The following is a 26,144-nucleotide window of genomic DNA, read 5'->3' as shown; positions in this document are numbered from 1 at the left end:
TGCTGATCTTCATAATAATATGGCCTTAAACTTCCTTTTAATCCAGAGCCAAGAAAAACAAAACAAAACTAAAGCTGAGACTGGGTGTTGCGAGTGTGGTGTGTGTGTGTGTGTGTGTGAGAGAGAGAGAGAGAGAGAGAGAGAGAGAGAGAGAGGGAGAACACTTCCCAAGGATCTTTCCTAGTGCTGGGGGTTCTGCACAAGAGTGTAAGAGGCATAGCTGGGGGAGGGTGAAAGAACTGATGTGTTGCAGCAAGGACAGCTGTAGCACTCTAGACAGAATCAGGATATGACATCACCGAGGGGGAGGCCAAAAACAGAAAGCAGAGTGTATTTAATGAAAAGCTCAGCAAGGATTTTGTAAGTGAAAATACTTTATGGTCAAGCTTTCAACACACTAACAGTTTTAGAAGAATTAAAGGAATCTCTTTCGGACATTTCTGGCATTACATACAGCAGGAGCACATTTTCTCTGGATCATCTGTAGAGCTGTGGTGAGTGTTTTCTGCATAATGTTGGTTTTACAAAGAACTTTGATCAAAGCAGAACAAGCTAACTCCTATGATGAATCTTTCTCTTGACTTGATGCTATTTGCAGCTTAGCCATGGCATGTTTGCAGCTTTGCGGTCCAGCTTAAAATCTACATGAGGCCAGATTTCTGAACTTTTCAGCTCTTAGTAATGCAGTGTCTCTCAACCTTGGCAACTTGAAGATGTGTGGACTTCAACTCCCAGAATTCTTCTTCAAGCTGCCAAGGTTGAGAAACTCTGTAATGCATAAGCAACCTGCTATGGATGTGGAGAAGTTCCAAATCTTTGCAGTGGCCATGCCCTATTAGAGCCTCCTATGGTCAGATTAGCAACTTTGAGTCGAGCTGTTTTTTTGGAGCACAAAATATTGACTGGGTGTTTTTCGGATCAGTTAGGTGTTTCTCGGTTGCCACTTGGCAAAAACACATGGGAGCTACAAGCAGTGTATCCAATAGACTTTCTAAACAGACTGAATCATCACAGAACTGAGCAAACTGAAAATGGGCATCAGTATGTTTGAGACAGAGAATAGTCTGGCTAGAAAAATATGTGTGTTTCTGGGTGTGTAAAGGGATTGTGCAGTTTATAATTCCCTGGAGAGGCACGTGGGGAAATCTTCTAATTTGCTGATATGGTTACAGAGTCTGTCAGCCTGAAGATTTAGAGTGTTTCTACTCAGGCTTTTATTGTGCAATTATCCTTATCAGGGGTCTGAGATAGTCAGTGTCATCCTTGATTCTCCCGTCTCTCCCCACTACTTTCAATATTTTCCTTTCTGGAGAAAATCTGTTAAGGCAGGAAAGTTGAAATAGAAGCTCAATCTCCTGACTGCTAACACTAAGAACTAGTGCTGTGAGTACCGCTAGGTTGGAACTCTGCTTATTTGGAAGTAAACTCTGTTGCTATAATGGGACTTTCTTCTGAACAGAAATGCAGAGACTATATTGCAAAGGGATTTGTATTCTTTGCAGAGGTGAGCGCATTATATGCTTCTGTTTCCCCTATAACTGGGTAACCCTTGCAGGTTGCAAAATCAGTCCAGCTGAAGAGAGATACTTCAATCGATACTGTTAGTTTCTCATTGGGATGCTTCTGGAGAAGCCAGCATTTCTTCCCACCCAAGCCCATCCGTTTCCAAAGGCCTACAGTATATAATCCAAAAACAGGCCACTCATCACAGGCAGCGTGGGATACATGATGCCCATGGAATCACAACCACAATCTCTCTCTCTCTCTCTCACACACACACACAGGATTAAAGGGAAAAAGTCCTTAATAGTAACAAAACTCAGGTTTTATGGAACAAAGTGGTATAAAACTTTAACATAGGTTTTGAGTGAGTCTGACCCCACGGATACACCCCCGTTATGCAAATCCCTTTTGGGGCAAGCAGTGCTCTGCAAAGTGTAGAAAATTTGTAAGAAATAGCAAGTCAACAACATTAAAGCCATGAAATAAGAAAAAGATATAGAAATATAAATTTGGAAACACCAGTTTATACTAACATTAGTCATTATACTGTTCCATAGCTTTTTATCTTTGATAACCTTGTTTCCACCATGTCCATATACCACTATACCACACTGCCTTTTGGTCTTTAAACTTCTCATCTCTCTCTTTTTGAGGACCTCATCAGCTCCATCCAACTAGGATTTCTTGATATTGTACTTTAGGCTTAACTAGAAGTGAAATGTCAACTAGGATGTGACAGATCAATATCCAAAACAGTAAAAGATTAATGTAAACTTTGGCACAAGTCTTGAAGGAAATCTGATTTTGGGTAATAGAGGTACTCAGCAACAGTCCCTCCATTCAGAAAGCTGTTAGAATTAAGATTGAGTATATTTTAAGCTGACAGTGATTTCAAGTGATAATTTTCTAAAGGGCACACACTTTAATGCTTAATGAGTGGGGTGCTTAGCTCAAGGAAGGTGATTGAGAAGATTATGTGAGCTACAAAGTTATATGTGCTTAGAGTTCCACTGACTTCCCAATCAGCATGCACTTGATTATGTTCATAAAAGTCTGCACATCAACCTGTTTATCTACAGTAAAACCGACTGTATAGTCTGACTTTCTGAAACCACATATTTTAGAGTTATATTGCATGGAAAATGGATTCATAGACATTGGGCACAAACATGGATCTTTTTTCTCCTAGAGGTCAGTTTTTTTTTCTTTTCCTCTATGCTTTCTTTTGCATTACCTTGTTTAAAGTTAAGTCCTACACAAAACCCATTAAAAACAAACATGCATTTATTCAAGAACAGCTTTTGACCAAGAAATTTATGCTTCTGAGTCATGGCACCATAACTGCGGGAAAAAGCAATAATTTCCAAAGAACTGTTCCTTCAGGGTCATTTCACATTACATGGGACACATCTATGATGAACACATTAGATGTTGTTAGTCATTTCCACAATACTTCTTGAGCACAGAAAGTTTGTTACTATTCTTGATTCCTTCTTTGCAACCATTCTAATGAGGTAATGGCAGACTGTATGTTTTTATTATCTATTATAGGTGTCTACCAACCTGTTACACATAGTTATGAAATATGTAGTACAATCTTCTGCATGTCTTGTGTACATTTAATCAAAAATTAAACTACAATTAAATTAGATCATTTTTACTCCAAATAAGAATTTGGCTTGAGGCTTTCATCTCCAGGTGCATCTGGATGGTAACTGTTCCAGAGAATGGTCAATTCATATGTAGCACCTTCTTACATTCTCCCCATGAAAAAATCTCCATGGGTAGAAGCAGCAGGGCTGTGCTGCTGAAGTATGCAAATTTCCAGACTCAACTGAAAGAGCAGAGACTTCTCCTAAGCAGATATATTCATGCTGAGTGCATGGATCTTGAGGGATAGAGAGCTATGCAGTAGCATAGTGACATAGGTCCAGTGCCATAAAAGGTAAAGGTAAAGGTTTCCCTCGACGTAAAGTCCAGTCGTGTCCGACTCTAGGGGGCGGTGCTCATCTCCGTTTCTAAGCCTTAGAGCCGGCGTTGTCATAGACACTTCCGGGTCATGTGGCCAGCATGACGACACGGAACGCCGTTACCTTCCCGCCGAAGCAGTACCTATTGATCTACTCACATTTGCATGTTTTCGAACTGCTAGGTGAGCAGGAGCTGGGACTAGCAACGGGAGCTCACCCCGCCGCGCGGTTTCGAACCGCCAACCTTCCGATCAGCAGCTCAGCGGTTCTGTACTGTCTTTTTTCCCATTTCAAAGCATACTGCTCAATCTGTAGTGGTCACAAACACTTACGTCAGGCATTGAGGAACCAAAGTCATTGTAAAGTGAACATGTTCAACCAATATGTAAGGAGGCTGCAGGGCTTTATCAGCTGGTCTCATGGTGCAGTGTTGATATGCTAACTGAGCATGCTTTCATTGATTATTTATGCAGCAAGTGTGCCAAATGGCACTGTGTGTGTGCTAGCATAACTGCAAATAGTGCCTGAACATGATGGAAATTCTCGACCAACCATCATTCCTTTCTAACTAGAGGTATTCATGCGAACATTACTACACATCTACTTTAATCATTGGCGTGGTATTGTTACATCATATAACTTGTCCTCTACTCATACCAGTGATGAAAGCTATAGTCCAATCTTTTGGAGAGGATTAGATTAGGAACTCTCAGCCTACTGCATGCAGCATTTCAATAATAAATAAGCACAGAATGCACTGATAGTAGTTACAAATGTAAAATAAAAGAACTATACAGCGCTATTAACTCAATTTAAAACGTCTCTCAAACTTTCCTACAACCTTTTGGTCTTTACCAGAAGTCCTATTCTTTGGGGAAAAAAAAAAGACCAAATCAAAATCCTCAGCCCATACTATTCACATTTGTTTGAAGGTAAACTTAAGAAAACATATAATTTTTGTAGCCTGGAATCAATAGTGTGGAGTTTCTGTTTCATCAACAGCAATGCTTCTGTTCTTTTCCAGCAACACTCCAGGGGGAGAAGCCAGGGAAAATCTTCCAAAGAGATTTTGAAGGTGTTCAAATGTATTTATAAATAATCTATTGAAATAACTAGCTCTTCTCCAAGTATGACTAAGTCTGGAGAGTCAGACAATACAGAATTAATATTGGGTTTCAGTATTGCCTTGGGCTTGTGTTGACTTGTGTAATATGGAAACATTGCTTTGGGCTCCTGATTGGCCAGACTTTCAAAATAGTTTGTACTAGCAAAAACAACTTTCTGGATTTTTTGCCTATACTGTTTAATTCTCTCTTGGCTTTTTTGTTTTTCAAGACTCACTTCCTGTCAGGCAAATGTAGTTGGCTTCCTTTTTTCTCCAACCTTTCTCTCTCCCTCTCTCTGTCACACGCAGAGGCTAATGACCTCTTCTCTGACAGCCATTTTCTTGGAACAAGTGTGGAATTTTCCACTGTATTTAGAGAGCTGAATAAGTGGTCTCTGGAAAGCAAATGCGTGAAAGCAAATTCTGCATTCAGACTGCAGTATGGCCAAAGGGGAAGCAGCTCAGCAAGCACTTTCAGAAAAAGAATTTTAAATGGATACAATCAACAGACAAAAGATTTTTTTCAGCCTCATGATAAGCTTCCAGGTGTAGGCTGCAAAACTCCAGGTAACCACTAATTAGCAGCAAAAAGTTAGAGGTTGTCTGGATTTTTGTAGCCCTCTGCCATTTTTTTTTGTTTGTGTGTGCGCCTTCAAGTCAGTGTTGACTCCTGGTGACTGCCTGGACTAGTCCCTGCAGTTTTCTTGGCAAGGTCTTTTGGAAATGGTTTGCCATTGCCTCCTTCTTAGGGCTGAGAGAGAGTGACTTGCCCAGGGTCACCTGGCTTCATGCTTAAGGCAGGACTAGACTCACAGTCTCCTGATTTCTAGCCTGATGCCTTAACCACAACACCAAACTAGCTGTATGCCATACATTGTTGTAAGTAAACCAAATTCTATCCCAGCCTTGATGTTCCTCTAAATCTTCATGATAGCTGCCTATATTTACCATAATAGTCAGTTTCAACATTTAACAGTAATTGACGATTCATATTTAATAGCAGAATGGTAATTGAGAGATATATAACAGCCTTCATATCTCTCTATAGGATTTAATTATTGATCTGAAAGATATTTAGTATTGGAAGCTGGGGAATTCTGTTAGCTGTATGCCATACATTGTTGTAAGTAAACCAAATTCTATCCCAGCCTTGATGTTCCTCTAAATCTTCATGATATGGTTTTAATAGATCGTTGTAAACCACCCAGAGTCCCCCAACGGGAGGAGATGGGCGGGGATAAATTAGATAAACAAACAAATAAATAAATTTGTTAGTCACCAGTTTATATAATTTAATATTTTAATATGATAGTCAACATTATTTGAGATCAGATTTTGGGGTATTGTCTTCTACTTCATTTATTATCCTGATTATATATTTCTTGAATTGTGGTCTGTAATGTTAAACCTTCCAGCCAAGATTTGATGTTAGCAGCAGAGAATAATATGTACAATATGTGTGTCTGAAAAAATACTGTTTAATTTCTGTTTTGCTGTTTCTTAATACATATTCATACATTTACAACCAAGTAATTATGCATTTTTTTCAAGGTCTAAAACCAAGACTTTATTTAGGTATAGCTCAAATTCATATCTATCAGCCTTAAATATGCTTTCAAACAGAGCTTTTATAATGTATTGACCTTTTCAATCTTTAGTGATTTGCCCATCTTATATCTCCCTTTTTAATTCAATTTTTTTCTTTTCATGGCGATCATTGTTCAGCCAGAGTTCCTGGAAGGAGAAGCAGAGTTCTCCAAAGGTACAGATGTTTCTACATATGTACTTTGCTCCCAAAACTTTGGATGGGAGTGCCTTCATCTTTTAACATGAAAATAATCACCTCCCTCTTGCCCCTCCCCAATCATTCTCACAAGCATAGCATTGTTGGTATATGTGCAGATATTTTGGATACTTGCAGGTACATACTTTTATTCTTTTTCACAGAATGTCAAGATGTTACATATTTATAATTCGGTATCTGCTCAATGACTCACTTGCCATTGTCTTTTCAGCATTGCTATTCAGAATACAAAAAGTTATTTCATAGTATATATGTGTTTGTTTGTTTGTTTACATATTTTGTACCCCACCTCTCTGTAAGAACTTTGGGTGGAATACAAAGAAAAAGATTTTTTTAAAAGCCACATGACAATAAACGCATCCCACCACAATCACAGCAGATGATTGCCTAAATCAATCAAATAGGATTAAAAGCACAGAGGAATACAGTCGTTTTGGTAGATCTGCAAAATGCCAGGAGAGGTGTACTGTATCTTGGAGCAATCCACAACCTGGGATCAGTTACAGAAAAAGCTTGTCGTCTTGCCCAAGCCTTGCAGACTTGAAACAGGGAAGAGACTTTCAGCAGGCCCTCAGAAGATATTCATACTGGATGGGTAGTTTCAGCCCTGATATATCCTGGTACTACAGGTAGTCCTTGCTTAATGACCACAATTGGGACTGGAATTTTGGTTGCTAAGTGAAGCAGTCATTAAGCAAATCCAACCCGATTTTATGACTTTTTTTTGTAGTGGCCGTTAAATGAACCATGCAGTCGTTAGGCAAATCATGCAGTTCCCCATTGATTTTGCTTGCCAGAAGCTGTCTGGGAAGGTTGAAAATGGCGATCACATGACCATGTGACATTGCAATGGTCATAAATGTGAACCAGTTGCCAAGCACCCAAATTGTGATCACGTAACTGTGGGGATGCTGCGACGGTTGTAAGTGTGAGGAATGGTCTTAAGTCGGTTTCTTCAGCACTGTTGTAAGTCCGAACCATCACTAAACAAATGGTTGTTAAGCGAGGACTATATGTATACTATATACGGCTTTGTAGGTAATACCAAGACTTTTCATTTGGCTTGGAAACCTATTGGTAACTGGTGACCTAAGTGACTTCATGAAAAATGTTCTCTTGCAATGGTGCGAGGGACCTGCCAGTGGTCAAGCTGCCACAACCTGGACCAGTTGAATCTTCTCAGTTATTTCCAAAGGTTGCCCCACATAGAACACATTATACAGAGAGAGATTAAGAGAAAGAGACTATTTGTGTGCAAACTCACACAAGAATAAGTTGCATATACTTATACTAACCATTGCATAGACGTCCCAAGGCAAGATCTTTTTTCGGTTGTGTCCCAGGACATTGCTTTCACCTTGTCCCCAGCCCGTGACTGTGAAAGCTGGGTAGGTGCTAAATAGCATTTCCCCCTTATTCTAATACAGCACAAGAGTGGCCTCAAAATGGATAATATTTATTACTTGTTATACCTTGTGACCCGTTAATTTGGAGTGAAGTAAATGAGGTTATTGTAGTGACACGAAACAGAGGCAACAGAGGGAAGATAGGAAACAGCAGTGGGTATTGTTTTGCCAGTATAGTTTTTTGCTGATCCAAGGAGAGCTGTCCTCTGTAGTGGAAAAACTCTCCATATTGTCATTTTGCAAGCCACAAGAAAGACTTGTATCTGGGAAGAAATAATTCTTAGCATCTATAACAAACATCCATTTGCAGGGAACAATTTGAAATCATGATAGGTTTTTTTTTTTAATCTAGCTGGTGATGTTATTTCCTAGTCACTGCTATGAACAGCCACTACAAATTCCTCCCCTGTAATCTTAGAAATTTTTAAATAAGATGTGACAGGAACCTCTATAACATGAAATGAAAACAAAAGCGAGAAACCCACAAAGAACAGAAGTTCACAAAGGAGGTAATAATACGGTACCCCTAGCCATGAGATTCTTGCTTTATTGGTTTCAGAGCAGGGACACCTCTACAGGCACTGACAGTCAAGTGATACACTACCATTTGATAGGCCTCTATTTATGGAAACTGGTTTAAGCGCCCAGTTTTAATGATTCTGTCACATGAGAACTGTTGTAATATGAAAAAAAGGATGTTTTTATCAATTCTACCCTAAATCAATGCATGTGGAATCTAGAAACCTGGGAAATACTATCAAGTCAGCCCTTTGTTTTTAGCATGGGATCTGCACATACATTGTGAACTTACTTCAGTGTGTATCTTAGCAAATTTGTAGGAGAAGTAGATGTACACAGCAGTGTGACGATGATAGGAAAGCAATTGGCAAGAAGGTGGTTTCCCATATTTACATAAAGAAATTAACATGGCAGGGTTTTAGTGAATAGCAGTTTGCTATGGAAGTAGAGGCATTTCTTTCATTCTCAGTATACACACACATTAAAGTACCAGTTAAGGTCAACAGGGGCCATGAGCTGGGAATCACTAGGCATGCCTCCATGATCCATGGAAACTCATTTATGTTGTCGGCCTTAATCACTCTGTCACATTAAAGCTATTACTTTATTTCAAGTTTCTGATCCAGAAAAAATTCTCTAATTTCTAAGGATACAGGTAGTCCTCATTTAGCAACTGCTTCATTTAGCGACCATTTGCAGTTACGATGGTGATGAAAAAGTAACTTTGTTACCAATGCCCACACTTACAACCTTTGCAGGTCTGTAAAGTAAAGGAAAGCTGAAGTAAGATGATATGCACAGTTGTGGTTTCACTTAGCGACCACTTCACTTAACAACAGAGTTGCCAGTCCCAATTGTGGTTGCTCATTGAGGACTACCTGTATATTTAAAGGAACTTTTCATAGACCTGCTTTAGTACTATTGGGACAAAAGTTGTCAGAAATCCCTGTAGGTTATAAGAAGCCCACATCTGCTGGGGCTTCCAATCCTGTTTACCATGATCTGCAAAAAAGATGAAGGAAGAACGGAATAATAAGCATCAAGTTAATTCAAAATGGTTCATGTACATGTGGGGCCCTCTGCTCTGCTAATATGATTATTAATATCCTGCATACTTAAAAAAGTGTGTGTATTAGGGCTGTGCAGAAACTTGGTTTTAAAAAGGAAACTCTGATTCAGAGAGTATGTGGACATAAAAGTCACACCTGGCAGCAGCTTCTTAATGAAGCTCTTTGTTTTTCTGAACTCTCATGGCAGCAACTGCTCGATCCCAGGAAAATATGTATTTAAGGAGGTGCTGACAGAAGTATATACCACGTGTACACTGAATTACCATATATCTCGTCACACAAACATGCAATTAAATATAAGTAGGTTGTATAGCAAATTGTTGTAGGAATAGGGGGGTGGAGTGGGAAGAGTGACTTTTGCCCAGTTGTTTATCCCATGGAATTTGGTGAGGGCTTAGCAGAGATGGAGAAACCACTGCTGTCCATCTGTTTGACTTTTACAACATCAGTTTCTAAAGTTTGGAAATAAATCAGTATCTGTATGTGCATGATGCTTGATGTACTTTGGGAACAATAATCATGGGATTCCACACCAGAACTGGAGAGGTGGTGGATCAATGCCTTCTTTCTCACTTGAGTCTATTTATTTCAGTATAGACTTAACAGTGAATACTAAATTCAGTGAGGAGGGATTATTAGTGGCAACTGAGCTCTGTTCCAATGGAATATATAAAGCAGAGGACATATTGGCAGATCCTATCTTTCCTAACTTTGAAAAAGGAAGATGTGAATATGAGCAAAGCTGCCCCCCCCCTGTTTTAATCTTTTTTCTGTGTTGGTCACACTACTCTAACCCATCAAGAGTGTGACATGATGGTGGGACTTCTATATATTTATACAGATATCTAATTATATCCTGCACTACCTGTCCCAATCCAAGGATGTACATAACTTTTGGGCAGATCAGGGCCTGCATTTCTGAAAATGGATAGGTCCAGAACAATAATATAGGTGGCTGAAACAAAAGCTACCCCCTCAACCTAAATAAATTAAATATCAGTTAATACATTAGCTTCCCATCTGCCGCATTAAAATTATTTCAATTTCAATGGGAGATTTTGTAGGGTGTCTGAGGTTGGCTCTTGGGGGAGGTTTGGGGTGGGTGGGGGAGGTGCATCCCTTAATTTTATACCTAGGGCCATGTAGGTTTCAGAGTAACTTTGGCATCCCCACCAACAACCTAAACTGGGGCAGAGGAATGGGACCAGAACAGGAAGGGTCATTCATGCTGCACAGCAGAAAAACAATTAAGCCGGACAGAAGTCCAGCTGCTACTTCCTGTTTCACATCTGTTGCCATTAGCTTGTTGTCAGGTTGGCCTGTGTGCGCTGGAGTACAGAAAGGTTGAGTGAGAACAGAAATCAGTTTTGTGAAACTGGCAGCCTTCATTTTCCTCAGACTCCATCCCAGTGTATACAAAATATTTGTTTAACATACCTTTTGTGCCTGACCATAAACTGATAATTCAGTTGGAGAGGGAAATCTACAGAGTACCATCCTCTACTTGTAAGCCTACAGTGTTTTCCTACAGTTTCTACAAACATCCACACAATTTTGCTAGAAAAAGAGAATAGCTACAGTACTTTTTGACTGGTCATGCTAGGACCTCTCTCTCCAGTGGGTCTCAAACAGTCACTTTCTCAGGGCCTTAGAAGGCAGGGGAAAACTCCCAGCCAAAAGCAGCTAAGATACCTCTGTATGCCTCCAAATATCCAGGCAGTGGTTGGCTCCTGGTCAAAATATTCATGCAAGCAAGGGAAGCATTCTGAAGTTTGGACCTGGGTAGTTGCCTTGTATGCATCTAGAGTTGGGACAGATTTGTTGTAAATGCCATATATACTGTATCAGTTAGTGCAAAACCAGTCATTTGCTCAGAGGAAGGAGGGAAGCAGGTGGTTTCCAGAGACCCTGCATCTTCCATCTTCTTTGGGGGGGGGCAGAATTGCTTGAAAGATGCCAGTTATCTGCAAGGTGGCTGTTAGGAGAAGGAAAGCATTGTTGCCATTGTACGGACCTTTCCCTATTGCTGAGTTGACCTGCTTTTCACCCATCTGTGACTGAGCATAGCGACACAGTGGCATGAAATTCACTGCCAATCCCAGGCCTGCTCTAATGTTTGTTTACAAGTTACTGTAGTCACCTGATTTCCTTCCAAGGAGAAAATGAGAAAACCTAACTGATTTTACACATTTTGAAGCTACCGGAGGAAAGGGTCAGAATCAAATACTACTAATTTCTTCACTAGCAACATCTAGCAAAGTTGACTGGGGAATTCTGGGGAGTTGAAGTCCACACATCTTCAAGCTGCCAAGGTTGAGAAACACTGGTCTAGAGTCATCCAAACATGTTGTAATGACAGAATAACATTAATGAGGAAATGATTTCTATTACTTCAGTGATGGCTGGTGGTGCTACGAACACCCTGTAAGTCAGTAGTGAGGAAATGACCTAACAGGTACAGCTAATGACTTAATGACCTCTCTCACTCTTAGGTTGGCACTGGGATGAAGGCAACATCATGGGGACATAGCAGAAAAAAAAGATATTGCCAGAGCATGTTTATGCAATGGTTAGGTGCAAATGAGGAAAGACCCTATGATTGTAACTGTACTTATGAGGGCTATCTTGGCAATCGTGGGAATTATTTGTGAGTAATTACTCAGAGGATTATGCTTAATCCCAAATTACAGATTTGGGGAGTTGTGTGTCACTCAGAATCAGATGATTGGAGCACCTGTAAATTGTGTAAATAAAATAAAATATAAATAACTACCACACTTTTTCACTTATTGTAAATTCTGTAAGTTTATGGTGAGGACTTGAAAATATGAATTGATAGCATAGCTAAGGAAGCAGACATTTATCATATTAAGCAACTACTGTGGGATTGAATACTATGGAAAGGAAATGAATCTTAGCTTTTGTGTTCTCAGTCTGCTGTGCAGCGGGGGAGATGAGTGCCTTTCTAGCTAGGAGTCTGGGCTCAGACAGCTACTAGGTCACTGCCACACCACAACCCAGGACATTGCAAATCCATGTAGTGTTTGCCATTGCAGATCCCACTTACATTTGCTTTTCACTTTTGAGGGAGGGAACAGCCTTACTCATTCTTCTCACAGCTCTGTGGAATTTTGCATTTCTTCAAGCATCTTGCTTGTAGCTGCTCTGCCTTCCCCAAAAACAGAAAGAAAAGAACAATTAATCACTCACCTTCTATCATATCAAAATGCAATTGAGCAGCAACTTTTGGTGGGTTACAGAGTTTAAAAAGGACAAAATTAAAAGCGATTTTAAAAATAGATTAATATTATTTCATGAACTTCAGCCTCGGTACACAAGAACCTAAGTCTGCATATAGAGGACGACAACCCCCACTTTCTAGAGCTTTTTTTCCCCAGAATCTCTTTCAGAATTGTATGAACATGTATACCCAGCAATCAGGTGCATGGTTACAGTCAGATAGGCAAAAAGAAATTGTCATCATGTACACATCCTCTTTGCGTCCGTGCTGAGGTGGTCTGTTGTTGGTTGAGGACAAACCCTTTTAATGGAGCTTGATGTTAGCTTGCTGCCAAAGGCAGGTCAAAGAGATTCAGCAGGAAAGTGATATTTCCCATAGGAAAACACAGAATAACTTCCTATGAAAACATTCTGATTTGCCTGGAGGAGGAGCCTGACCAGGCTCCAGTCGGCCTGTTGCAAGACCACCCCACCACTCTGTGCATCCATGGTTGTTTCTGCTTTGACTGCTGGAGACAACAGAGCTCCCCTGGCAACAAAGGGGTTTTTTTAGGCTCAGGTAGGAATATTGACTTGGGATGATATTGTACAAGGTTGCTATTCCTACCAATCACCTCAGCTGCTTGGTTCTTCTCCTCTCCTGCAAGCCTTTGACAATTGCATCCCCATCTTCATGTGAAGCTAGCAAATTTGCTGGCCTTGTTTTGGAGGTACAACAAAAAGAATGCTATGGGGGCAACAGTTTTTGAAATGATATCAGTCCCTCCTGTCTTGAGGAGGGAAGGAAAGCACATCCCAGAAGAAGTGGAGAAAAGCGCTAAATAAATTCTGGTTTCCAATACATTGATCAAAGGATCAAGAAAGAGATGTCAGAAATATTGAACTGCTTTTCAAACCACAAAATAAACCAAGATTTCAGTGCCTAGCTTTGATGGCATAGGGTACTTCTAGTGTGGTCTGACCTTTACTCTTCACCAACTTCTAATTTAAAATCTTCATCAGGTCAGTCTTAACTGCTGAAGATTTCATGTCCATGTAGTTTTCCTGGTAGCAATATGAAAATGGTTTGTTGTTGCTTTTCTCCAGCATGCTTTTTTTTTTTGCAACTTCTCAAGTCTGCCCTACAGCCCTGATTATTTTCTGGGTCTCCAATTCAAGTAATGACATTGGCCAGGTCTTTTGGAGATCCTCTTGGTCCTGCCACCAACTTGAAGATGAATTTCAACAGGGTTTTGTTTTTATTTTTGTGTTTTTCAAGGGAGAGGGAGTAGCTTAAAACAAGGTCATTTAAACTTACCAGAAGGAGTTTGAATGACTTGATCAAGTGTATTCCACTCGACACCTACAATACCTGCTGAATATAGGGTACAGTCATAGGGGAAGTTAGCCTGGAATGCTGATTCCTGGAGATTATTCATGTCAGTCCATTGTTTGAAGGAATTATCTGGCAAAGCTATAAAATAAAGACCCTCCTCACCCCCCACCCCACTATGACTGTAGTTTTCCTTATTTATTGCTGCAAGAGAACAGCATATGGTGAAGCATGTAAACTTCAAAGGTAATAAATTAGCCAAGTTTACTTGTATGGTTTGAATTTAAGACTCTTAATAAACTCAGAGTGATGTTGGCTGTGCTGCTTGTTTGTGAATAGTTTTTTTAAATAAATAAACAGCTGACACCATTGCAGAAAGGGGAGGAGACCCAAATTTGAACTGTGACTTTGCAACCAACCAACCCCTCCCCACCAGCCATTGCTGAAATCGTATCTTTCCATGCCTGCTAGTCACAATGGGAGGAATGTGTATTGTTTTGAATGCGCTCTGTGCCTGAAGAGTGGTTGAATCAACCCCATCATAGTGAATTCGCTGGCTGACTGTCCTAAGTAAGCACCATGTCACCAGCAGGATTGCCAATGGTGATGTTTCCAGGGACACCATGGAGTGAACCCGTGATTTTGATATCATTCTGAAAATTTCTGCCAGTGTTTGTTTTCCTCTTTATCTTTGATTCATTTTAATTAATTTGTTTCATTTAATTGTTTATTTAATGGGTGTTTAAAAACCTTCTGTTATTTTCATCTGACTTGAAGATCCTTTCAGGGATGAATAATTGGGATGTTCTAAAAATAAACTGCCAGATGTAGTCCTGGCGGCAGTGGAAGTGTTTCCTACCAACTTTCTACACAGCTTGTAGCCTAAATATTCAGAAGTAATCCCCACCCCACCCCACCCCACCCCAAAAGTCTATTTAAATAAAGAGTATAATAATGGAGCAATGACCCTTTGCAGGAAATAACCGAATAATAGAACTTTGCTCTAACATGCAGAAATGTCAGATTCAGCAATGTCTGGAAAGTACCACTTCCTCATGACCCCCCTTGCTTCCTCTTGTCTACAACCAAATTTTGTTAGGGCCATTACATTGCATTGCTGCTCCTATGAAGTGGTAAACTGAGCTCCAATATAGGTTCAGGAATTGGCTGATGTCTGTCTGTCTGTCTGTCTATCAACCAACTCCTGAACCTATACTGGAGCTCAGTTTAAGAAAAATAATAATTTATTAAAGTTCTATGCCACCTGACTCTCAGTGACTCTTGGCAGCTTACAACAATCAAAGAAATTACAATAACATTAATAAAACCACTTCACAGGTATGAATATACCTCTGTGTGTATGTGTGTATTCTTTTTAATTTATTATGACAAAATAGCACACTGGCCAAATTATTCTCAGCCATAGTTCTCAATTCTGCCAAATGCTAATGCTAATGCTAATGCTAATAATAATATCATCTGCCCTGTGACAGGTCAGAGGAGGCTGCTTCAGTGTGACTTCATTTCACTTTGTATCAATAATTTGTACTAGCAGCAGTTCTTGCTAATCACTTGGGGCCAGACCTTTCCCAGTGTGATTACAAAGGATATAGCACTTTCAAAACCAAATAAATATATGTAGCAATAAAACTCCCATTGCAGCTATCTGGCTTTCTGGGTGGAACAGTGGCATAACAATAACTAAAAACTAGGAGGCAAATTGGTTTCATATATAGAAAGTAAAGTCTCTTTCAAGTAGAGTGTGGCTCTTAGTGACTTTCATGGACATACCCAAGCTATTTTCTTGACATAATATGGAATGTTGGAAAATGGGTAATTTCCAGTTAGGTCTGCCCGCACCACACTCCCAGACAATTCCTATATCCATTCCAGATCAGGACAAGCACACATGCCTCTCAGTGCAGCTATCAAAAATGTAGCTTGTTGTTTATTTATCAAACTTCAGCTAAGATAAAAAAACAGTTAATGGACAAAATGCAGGCAAAATCAGAGAGAGAGAGAGAGAGAGAGAGAGAGAGAGATGAAGAAGAGACAAGAGGTAAAAAAAGCAGAGGACTTAATAACAACAATCTACAGCAGTGTTTCTCAACCAGGTTTCTGTGGAGGCCTAGGGTTCCACAAGAGGTCGCTAGGGGTTCTCTGGGAGATCACAATTTCTTTAAAAAATTATTTCAAATTTGGGTATAACTTCACATTAAAGAGGTAAGTTTCATTCTTTATTTTTAGTTGAAGAACACTGTTAATGCATATATACAGGCCTACCCGTGAAATGAATATAATAATTTTGTAACTTCTGGCCTATATTTGAGCCTGAATGTGCAGGGGTTCCCTGAGGCCTGAAAAATATTTCAGGGGTTCCTCCAGGGTCAAAAGATTGAGAAAGGCTGATCTACAGTCTCTATATATCTACAGGGACAGAATTTTCCAGAGCCACTAGAAACAATATTATGGATAATTAGCATGGACAGTCCCAAAGGGAGTTATTCAGCTCTCAACCTTTTAGGTACATAATAGCTGCAGAATAGAGATGGAAAGTATGAGACCAGTTGACCCTTCCTCTATTCTGCACCATGAAGGAAACAACTTGTTAGACAGGGATGATGTATCCAACATGAAAGTGGTTGGTCATTATCTTCGTCTCAGACTAGGCTACATCCCTGGACTTCCTAGATGTCATCCCCCCATTCATGTACTAACCAGAGTCAACCTTGCTTAGCTTTCTGGATTAGCCAAGGTTGCATAGACGCTGCCACCTGCTGAGACTAGACATTTCATATATAAGGGGGAAAAGCATATATTTACTAATAAGATATGGCACCTTCCCTATGAAGTGATATGCAGAACTGCTGGAGGTAGATCCCATACTTGATCTTAGCCAAAAAGCTGAAAAGCGAAGTAGACAAATATTATGCAGCACTCTCACAATTTGGATCTGGTGTTTCCTATGAAAATGCATCTAAATCTTCCTCCTTCAAGTCCCTGTTCATGCAACAAATGGCATTTGGGAAAGAGCAGTGCTTGGCATTTCTGCCTCAAGACTTCCCAGGGTTAAAAATGTACTGCTTTTCTCCATTGGGACATTGTTGAATTACAGCTGGAAGCCCAAGAGGCCTGTAAATGTGAACTGAGTCACAGAAGTATGTGAACTGCCAAACATCTGCATTCCCAGGAGATGTCAAGGGAATGGCCAAACCAGTGACAAAGCAACAAAAATGTTTTCTGCTTGGGTTAAAGACACTACAGCTGTTGAGGAAACCTCTCCAATTCCCACCAGAAATGTAGACTTATTTTTAGAAATGCCTTGAGGTATTACTTTGATCTGACCTTCTGGTTTAAAACAGCTTCTGTGCAATGGTGGACAGATGCAAGTGTTTTCTGTTCTAATTCTGTCCTCATCTTAGAGTATAAATGAGACAAAATAAGCAATTCTGCTTTGTTATGGGGGGTTGGAGCGGAATGGGGAGGCCCTTTGGTTTTCATGAGCAATTCTGGGGGATGTGGAAACTGACTAAAAAGAGCAGAAGGGGTGCTTTGTTTTAATTGAGGCTTTATCGAAGTGCCTCTTGGTGCCATGCATGCCCAGAAATAATTTCCACTGAAATAAAGCAATGGGACCCAGCGAAGTGTCCTGTCTTGAGGTTTTGGAAACAGTGAGGTAGAGTGCCTTCCTTTTCTGCTTTGAGGAGCTGTCTCAAAGCAGACTGCTTCAGAGTGACTGGAACCCTTTATGGGCTTTTTGCTGAAAAAAGAAAAAAAAATGAACTTGTTATTAGAAAGGGTAGCTTATGGAAGAAGAAGATTATGATGCAACCTTACAGAGAGAGGGTAAAATATAAGTGCATGTATAACTGCTATCAAAACGATTGGAAGCCACTTCTTTATAATCTTTTTCTATTTCTTTTTTTATATTAAACTTCATTAAAATCTTAAGATAAAAAGATAAAAGCTAACAAGATATGAAAAAAGTGAACTAAGAAGGCAAAATAGAAAAAAGAACAAAGTCAAAAGTAAAGAAAAGGAAAAGAAAATATAGAAAAAGAATGACTTCCAACTTTCTTTGCAACAGATAGAAGTATACATTTACATTAAACTCTTGCTCTAAGCTTACAACATAGCTTTTATTAATTCTGTTGTCCATTGTTATTTCTAATGATCAAGTCCAGATAATATGATTTCATTTTTTTCTGTTTCACACAAAAAATCCAAAAGGGGTTTATTTCTATTTTCTTTCTTACTTATTCACTATTTTTCTTTATTTTCTTTGTTTCTTTTCTAATATTTGTATTGCTTTAATCTTGTTAAAACATTCTTTAATAAAAATTACATTAAAAAAAAGCAGACTGCTTCAGCAACTGGTGTCGAAGTAGGTCTACAAAGCAAAATGGTGTCATTTTGCACAGTTTGATGCAATTTGGCAGAACTAAGAGGAATCTGTTGATTATTACAAGGAATATATGTTAACAAGGGAGCATCTTGGATACCTTTGTTGCACGTTATCTGGTCGTCTCACATCTCCTATACTTCCTTTTCTTTCTCTATTTTGACACAATTTTAGAAACCTTTACTAAAACAGCACTATACCTGGATTTCAGATGTAATATGTTTATTACACTTATATGTCCTTAACTGAATGAGATGATGAGTTGGCATGTGTATAACTTGCTCTGCCACACAAAAAAAGTCCCCAATATGTGCTTTGCCTGTTTTACTTGGATTCCTAGTTACTGTAACATATTCCTACAAAGTGCTGCACTTCTGTCCACTTACTGCATAAAATATAAAAAGTGCCTGAAGTTCAGCAACATGGGGTCAAAAATGTGAGCCCCAAACCCCTTTGGTAGTAACCCCTGGAATAACTGCCAATAATGCTTGCTGAAAATTAGTAGTTCTGTTTCATGCTATCTTGAGACAGGAAACTAACAAAAGCTGTAGGGTAAAATGTGAGATAGGCTTAACGTAATGTAAAAAGCAAAGACCCCACCCCCAGATTACCACTAAATGTTCCCACAAATTAAAGCAAAGACAGGCCCATCTACACATGTCATATACCCCCAACTGAGCCTCTGTTTGGCTGGAGCCTATATGGTGTTGAGGATATTATGCTCATCTGATACATAGAAATTCTGCCTCAAATCCCTCACATCCTTAAAGTTCACTTGTGGTCTGGGACGTCTATCTAACTCAGGAGAAACTGAAGCAGAATTATTGGCCTGAAGTTGTACTCTAAAGCGATTTGAATTGCCTCATGCAACTGATGTGAGGATGATGGGAGAACAGAAGCATTTATACCACTAAGAACTCTTGTGAGGAAAGAGGAATTAAATATGTAATTAAGAAAAAAGAACAAATATCTACTTCTTAGTAACAGAAATTGCAGAGCTGGAAAAAGTATGTGTGTGTGTGAGGGGGGGAAGACAACCAAAATGAAAAGTGGCAGAAGCAATTTCTCTGTGAGGAAAATTGATCGTGTGTTAGTCTTTTTGGTCATAAAATAAGGAAGAGTCACGATAGAGGTATATAGAATTATGTGTAGTATGGATAGGGAGTTTTCTCTCTTTCAGTGTATTAAAATTCAGGATATTCTGACGAAGCTCAATAGTGGTAGACTCAGGAGATAAAATTAATTCTTCACTTAGCAGCTTCTGAAGCACCTCAGAGAGATGCTTCAACTCATGGATGTGTATCACACTGTTTCAAAGCAAGGGAGCATCTCACTTTACTCTCTATCTTCATCAGCCTCAGTCTGGCAAATTACCTTGCAAGAAGTGGTTTTGTGGAGGTGTTTTGAAAGAGTGTTCAAATTTTCACAGAAACAAAGCATCCCTTCAAAGCCATATTCTTCACACAGCACATTTTACCTATTAAATCCCAGTAACAAAAGCTGTAGGCTTCTTGATACCTGTTCTGGGGAACATGAACAGAAGAATATGAAGGTCAAGTCTCTGCATTGAGCTGGACTCCTGATGATTTCATGAACACATCCAGGTTGTTTTCTAGGGGACAATACGGAATCGTTTTGCCACTGCTTTCTTCTGTGACTTTTTTTTTCAACTTCCCAATCCAGCTTAAGTACAGAGGTTTTCTGGTGGTTACTCATCAAAATGTGCTTCCCCAGGCATCTGCTTGGCCACCATGGGAACAAAGTGCTTGATAACATGGGCCTCTAGTCAGATAAAGTGGTCTTTTTTAACATGCTTAGGTACATGTCCATTGCTTGACACAAGCTATTATACTAAAACCTTCTTTCTTAGTTTTTTTTTGGGGATTTCATTTCAGGTAAGATCATTGCTGCCTACCATTTTTCCAGACTGATGAAAACTAGGAAAGAGATGAGAAAAAAGTTCAGCTTCAAGTTAAATATATGTGTGGATACTACACTTCACTTTAAATGTTGTTGATGTTTGTTTCCTCTGCTAGACAGTTGAGCTAACAAGAAGGACTTTGAAAAAGACTGAAAAAGAACTGCCTGTTAAAATACTGTGTATTTATTTCTCAGAAATTACTTTTATTTTTTTCTGCTTGAAAGTTCTGCCTTTGAAAAAGAAAATAATTGTCGCCCTGGCTAATCCCAGATCAGAATGGCTCTATGCCTTAAGCAAGTTTTTAACAAAGACAAAACGTTTCGCCCCCGTAAGAAATTTGAGCCAGGCACCCAGCGGTTTGAGCTATACAAGAAAGCCCAGGCTTCCCTCAAATCAGGACTAGACTTAAAGACTGTGGTCCAGTTGCCCCCAGGCGAGAACATCAATGACTGGATTGCAGTGCACCTTGTGGACTTCTTCAACAGGATAAATCTCATCTATGGGACCATATCTGAATTCTGCACTGAGAGGAGTTGCCCCATTATGTCTGGTGGTCTGAAGTATGAATACCGATGGCAAGATGATTATCGATTCAAGAGACCCACCAAGCTTTCAGCACCTCATTACATGTGCATGCTGATGGACTGGATTGAGACCCTAATTAATAATGAGGACATCTTTCCTACTAGAATAGGTAAGTGAGCTTTGATTGCTACCTGGGAAATTGATTCTTCTAGATCAGACTCTTTGTCCTTGTAGCTCAGAGCATTATTTATTTTGGCTTCGGTGGCTCTCCAGGTTCTCTGTAAGTATTCTGAAGTGAGTACCTCTCTTTTACTCACTGCAGAGGCAAAGCTGGAAGAGAACCTGGCATCAGTTCCTTGTGAGAGAGGACATCTCCTTTCTCCATGCCAGTCCTTCCTTGCTCCATAAAGCATGTCCACCTATGAGCATTTCCCAAACTGGCTAACTCAATCGCAGATCTTCACATTTTTTGTCCTTAATTTGTTTTTGTTTATTTTTACCTTCTTTGTTAAAATCGCCAACAGCTCACTATCAGGGGATACCTTGGAGGATCTTTCCAACTACTAAGTAAGGCTTTGATCTCCAGCAATGTGCACCCTCACTTCCACAGTGAGTACCACCCCCTGGCCACCAGGAGGACACAGTACCACAAGCCTGTCAGAGGGTTCACTGCTGTTGCTTGAGGAAGCCAGATGGCCCAGGTACCATAGAAGATGGATGTTGGTAATGCTGCCAGGTGCCTTAATCTACTATCCTTCACTAATGAAACAGTAGCATTTGAAATTTTAAGCTGGCTGACAAGTAATATCCCCTCCTGAAGGCCTAGTACCTCCCCAGAGAACCCCAGGGAAAGCTGTGAGGTATCTAGGTGGGCTGCAGCCCTCCACCTTTGATTCTACCTTCACCCCAGGAGAAACAGGAAGGGTGAGAAATCTCACCTTGTTGCCTCTAACTGGAACAAGCCTCAAGGGGTACGAAGTAGAGGAAGGGGAAGAAGCAGGGTCAGTCTCTGTATCCTCCTCCTCCTCCTCCTCCTCTCCTAACCCCCATTGCAGGGAACAAAAACCAGACCACCTTTGCAGGTAGAAGAGGCAACTGACCAAGTGGGGAGAGACATGCAGTCTCCCCCTTATACCAGAGAAAAGGGAAGGTTGCCCTAGATGGAGAAGACTGTAGCAAGGCCACCCGATTGTTCCACAACTACTCAGAAAAAATCAGATTATTCAGATTTTTTAAATTGGAGATAATTCTGATTTTATTTATTTAAATAATTTATAGAGCCATCCCTCTCATAGAAGTGATTCTGTGGAATTGTTGGTTTAGCCTCTAAAAGAACCTCTTTAATACATGCAAAGCCTTAAGACTTATTTTAATGAACTAACTCACACAAGTACAGCAGCTTTATGTTCATTATTAAAGCAGCTGCATCTTTTTTTCTAGGCTTCCAGGCAAATTTTAAAAAAAGGTGTTCCTCCTTTAATGAACTGAATCGTTGCAGCATTGTGCCTTTAATACTACTCTTAATGCAGCAGCGTCTCTTCTTAGGCTGGCACAAATTGCAGACAAGCCAGCTCTGCTTTTTCTTTTTTTTCTTTTTTAATACTTCCACAAATACAAAAGGAGGGTGTGAGGGATAAGTATTGAATTTTTCTCCTATTGTGAAGGAATACCATTTTGACACAGCATGTTCCTTTTTGTTTTCACAGCTGGCCAGCTTCATAAATGCTTACTTATGTCATCTCTGTCTTTTCCCCTCCCATCTCCTTTCAAAGTTAATACTGTGTAAAACTTTGCAGCTGTTTTTGTGCCTTCCTCATCATACATTCATTTAAAATACAGATTGAGGCTTATTTATGGGAAGAGGCAAATAATAATACTTTATGTCTCGTGGGATTTAAAAATCCATGACAAAATACAATTGCTCTGAATGAGTCTTTCTTCCCAGACTGAATACTGTAATGGCTGAAACTAAAAAATCCAACTGACATGGATTTCACCTGACTGCATCAGAGAAATGTTAGCTTGGAAATATTGTTTATTTATTTATTTATCAAATTTGTCACTGCCCATCTCCTCCAAAGGGAGGGACTCTGGGCAATTTACAGCATAAAACAATAACTATACAATAAAATTCCAATATAAAATATAGACTAAAACAATTTTAAAAACTACCAAATATTATAAAATCCTGATGGCTAAGGTCTCATTCACTCCTTGCATAGGAGGGGCACTTCAAGGCACTAGCCAACCCCAAGTATGATTATTCTCCTCCCTGCCCCAAGCCCGATGGCAGAGCCAGGTCTTCAATTCCCTCTGGAAGGCTAGGAGCGATGGGGCTAATCTCACCTCCAGGGGCAAGATGTTCCAAAGGGCGGGCACCAATGCAGAGAAGGCCCACCTCTTGGACTCCGCCAGATGGAATTCTCTGGCAGAAGGGGTCCGCAGCATGCCCTCTCTGCGTGACCAGGTGGGACAGGCTGATGAAGCGGGGAAGAGGTGGTCCCTCAGGTAACCCGGTCCCATGCCATGTAGGGCTTTAAAGGTGATAATCAACACCTTGAATTGGACCGGGAAGCAAACTGGTATCCAGTGCAGCTCGTGAAGCAAAGGTGTTATATGCGCCCTTCTAGGGGCTCCAAAAATAGCCTGCGCGGCCGCATTCTGGACCAGCTGAAGCTTCCAGATACTCTTCAAGGGTAGCCCCATGTAAAGCACATTGCAATAGTCTCTATGGGAGATAACAAGGGCATGAGTGACTGTCCGAAGGGCCTCCCGATCCAGGAAAGGGCGTAACTGGTGCACAACACACAGCTGTGCAAAGGCTCTTCTGGCCACGGCTGCCACCTGCTCTTCGAGCAGGAGCCGTGAGTCCACCAGGACCCCCAAGTTATGCACCGGGTCTGTCTGGGGCAGTGCAACCCCAACCAGAACCAAAGATGACAAAGTCCCAGATACGGCAGAACCCTTAACCCACAGCCACTCTGTCTTACCAGGGTTCAGCCGAAGCCTGTTGTTCCCCATCCAGACCCCTGCAGCCTCCAGACACTCAGAGGGGGTGGTCACAGCATCACTTACTTCACCCGGGATGGAGATATACAGTTGAGTATCGTCAGCATACTGATGATACCTCATCCCATGGTGACGGATGATCTCACCCAGCAGTTTCATGTAGATGTTAAATAGGAGAGGAGAGAGAACTGAACCCTGTGGCACCCCACAAAGGAGGGGTCGAGGGTCAGATCTCTCACTCCCTATCACCACCGATTGGGACTGGCCCTGGAGGAAGGAGGTGAACCAGCGCACAACCACGCCGCCCACCCCCAACTCCCTGAGCCAACCCAAAAGGATACCATGGTCGATGGCATCGAAAGCTGCTGAGAGGTCAAGAAGATCAAGGATGGGTGCACTACCCCCATCCCGCTCCCACCAAAGTTTATCCATAAGTGCGACCAATGATGTTTCCGTACCATATCCGGGTCTGAAACCTGACTGAAAGGGGTCTAGATAATCCATTTCCTCCAGAACCCTCTGGAGCTGTAATGCCACCACTTTCTCAGCCACCTTCCCCAAAAAGGGGAGGTGGGATACTGGATGAAAATTATCCAGTACAGTAGGGTCCAGTGATGGTTTCTTGAGGAGGGGTTGTACCAGCGCCTCCTTAAAGGCAGTTGGAACACACCCTCCCTCAAGGATGTATTGACCATCGCCTGGACCCAGCCGCATGTCACCTCCCGAGCTGCCTTCAGGGGTTGGGGTTCTCTGGGGAGGTACTAGGCCTTCAGGAGGGGAATATGAATCATTTAACATTCTCTTATGTGATATAAGTGCTTATTTTTCATTTATAATGCATTAATTTATCAATTAGCAACATTTTCATAGTGGAATAAATAGCACTTTGAAATCATCCATTCCTTACCATGATGACACCAAAATGACAAAATGTGCATTGTGATGTCACAGTGCAAGCTTTCCCCTTTCATACTTGTATCAGTAAATACGTAAGGGGCACAGTTTGCATTATGATGTCATAACAGGCATTTAGTCCCTTCCCCCTACTCCTCCATCAATGCCCTTGGACACCGGGGCAAGGTGGTAGTCAGGATTTAGAAAATCTACAAGGTGCCATTCTTCAATTCTGCCCTCTGTGCTCATAGAACTGTAGTCAGACAACAGTCTCTCTTTGAGGATGATATAACTGAGTGCCATTTATATGTACATTCATCCAATTGTTTCTGTGATTCTTTGTTCACAGGTTTTGCAGATATTCCTAGTTTTAATTAAAAAAAAAAAACTTTACAACAACCATTTGTCAGTGAGACAAAAATATCATATGGCATTCAACTCGCTTTAAAATGATTGACTCTGGCTCCTGATAGCAAGAATGGAACATTGATGCATTTGAGCTCCCCTGCTCATAAAAGTAGACTCAGAACATATTTCATAAATTACCTTTTCAGTGTTGTTTCAGGTAGCAGCTAATACAATAAGGCAGCATGCATTTCTCTGATGTGTATCATTATCTATGAATATCCTGCCACTTAGCAGAGCTGGACAGAGATTGTGGCAATCCCTTTCCATATTCCAAAGATGATTTGTAAGAACTAAAAACTTCCCGATTCTTACCAAAAAACAAAAGAAAACAGCATCTCAATAGAAATGTCCTGATTGTGGTCTCTGAGGTCAAGAGTACTGCACATGAACTGCAGTTCACTTTTAATATTGCAAGTGAGATTAGCTGTGGAAAAAGAACTTCAGGAGAAAATTGTGCAGACGTGAGTGATAAGCCCAGGGAGGATTTGGCATACTTTCCCTCCTCATACTTTTGTTCCTCAGATCACATTGCCACTGTCAGTTTTTAAAGATGATAGGGGAAGAAACACATTTTTGTAAGAAAAAAAAGGGGGTGGGGGGAGAATTGCCACTATTAGTTTGGCATTCAAGGACTTTCACAACTAGAAACTGGGAGATAAATGGGAGATAACTGACTTTTTCCATCAGTGGCGCAAATGTCTTCACAATATCACCCAGTCATTCTTGAAGTGATATAAAGCCACTCCTCATTATCGTTATTTTGAAACAACAAAGGTGGGATGAGACTAAAATATGCTATATGTCGCTAGTAGGGAAATGACTAATATCAGTGATACGGCATTGAGCTTCAGTAAAACTTCCTTTGAATGTCAGTGAATAGATACTGCAATTTCCTAAGATCCAGAAATAACCCCACCATCATTTATGTTTTGTTTGTTGTTGCTTTCTCAGCAGTGTGCGCTGAGCTAAATTGCTACGCGCTTGAGCAACTGCTAGTTCTAGAAGCATTTCGGTTGAGAATGCGTTGTGATCTCTGTGGCACAGGAGAAGTTTGGG

The 26,144-nt window shown here is 40.5% G+C and overlaps 1 protein-coding gene across 1 annotated transcript in view; it reads left to right on the top strand.

The window, feature by feature from the left end:
- The first annotated feature begins 236 nt into the window (after positions 1-236).
- Positions 237-26,144, top strand: part of MOB3C (MOB kinase activator 3C) — a 47,383-nt gene continuing 21,475 nt past the window's right edge. The window contains exons 1-2 of the mRNA XM_063297896.1: positions 237-494; positions 20,227-20,946. Coding sequence (XP_063153966.1) covers positions 20,529-20,946 — 418 coding nt within the window. The 5' untranslated portion in view covers positions 237-494; positions 20,227-20,528. The remainder of the gene's footprint in view (positions 495-20,226; positions 20,947-26,144) is intronic.

This window comes from Candoia aspera, chromosome 3 (assembly GCF_035149785.1).
Source record: "Candoia aspera isolate rCanAsp1 chromosome 3, rCanAsp1.hap2, whole genome shotgun sequence".
In the NCBI taxonomy this organism is placed as follows: Eukaryota; Metazoa; Chordata; class Lepidosauria; order Squamata; family Boidae; genus Candoia; species Candoia aspera.
Note: the sequence above shows the minus strand (reverse complement) of the source record. Positions and strands in the feature narration are given on the sequence as shown.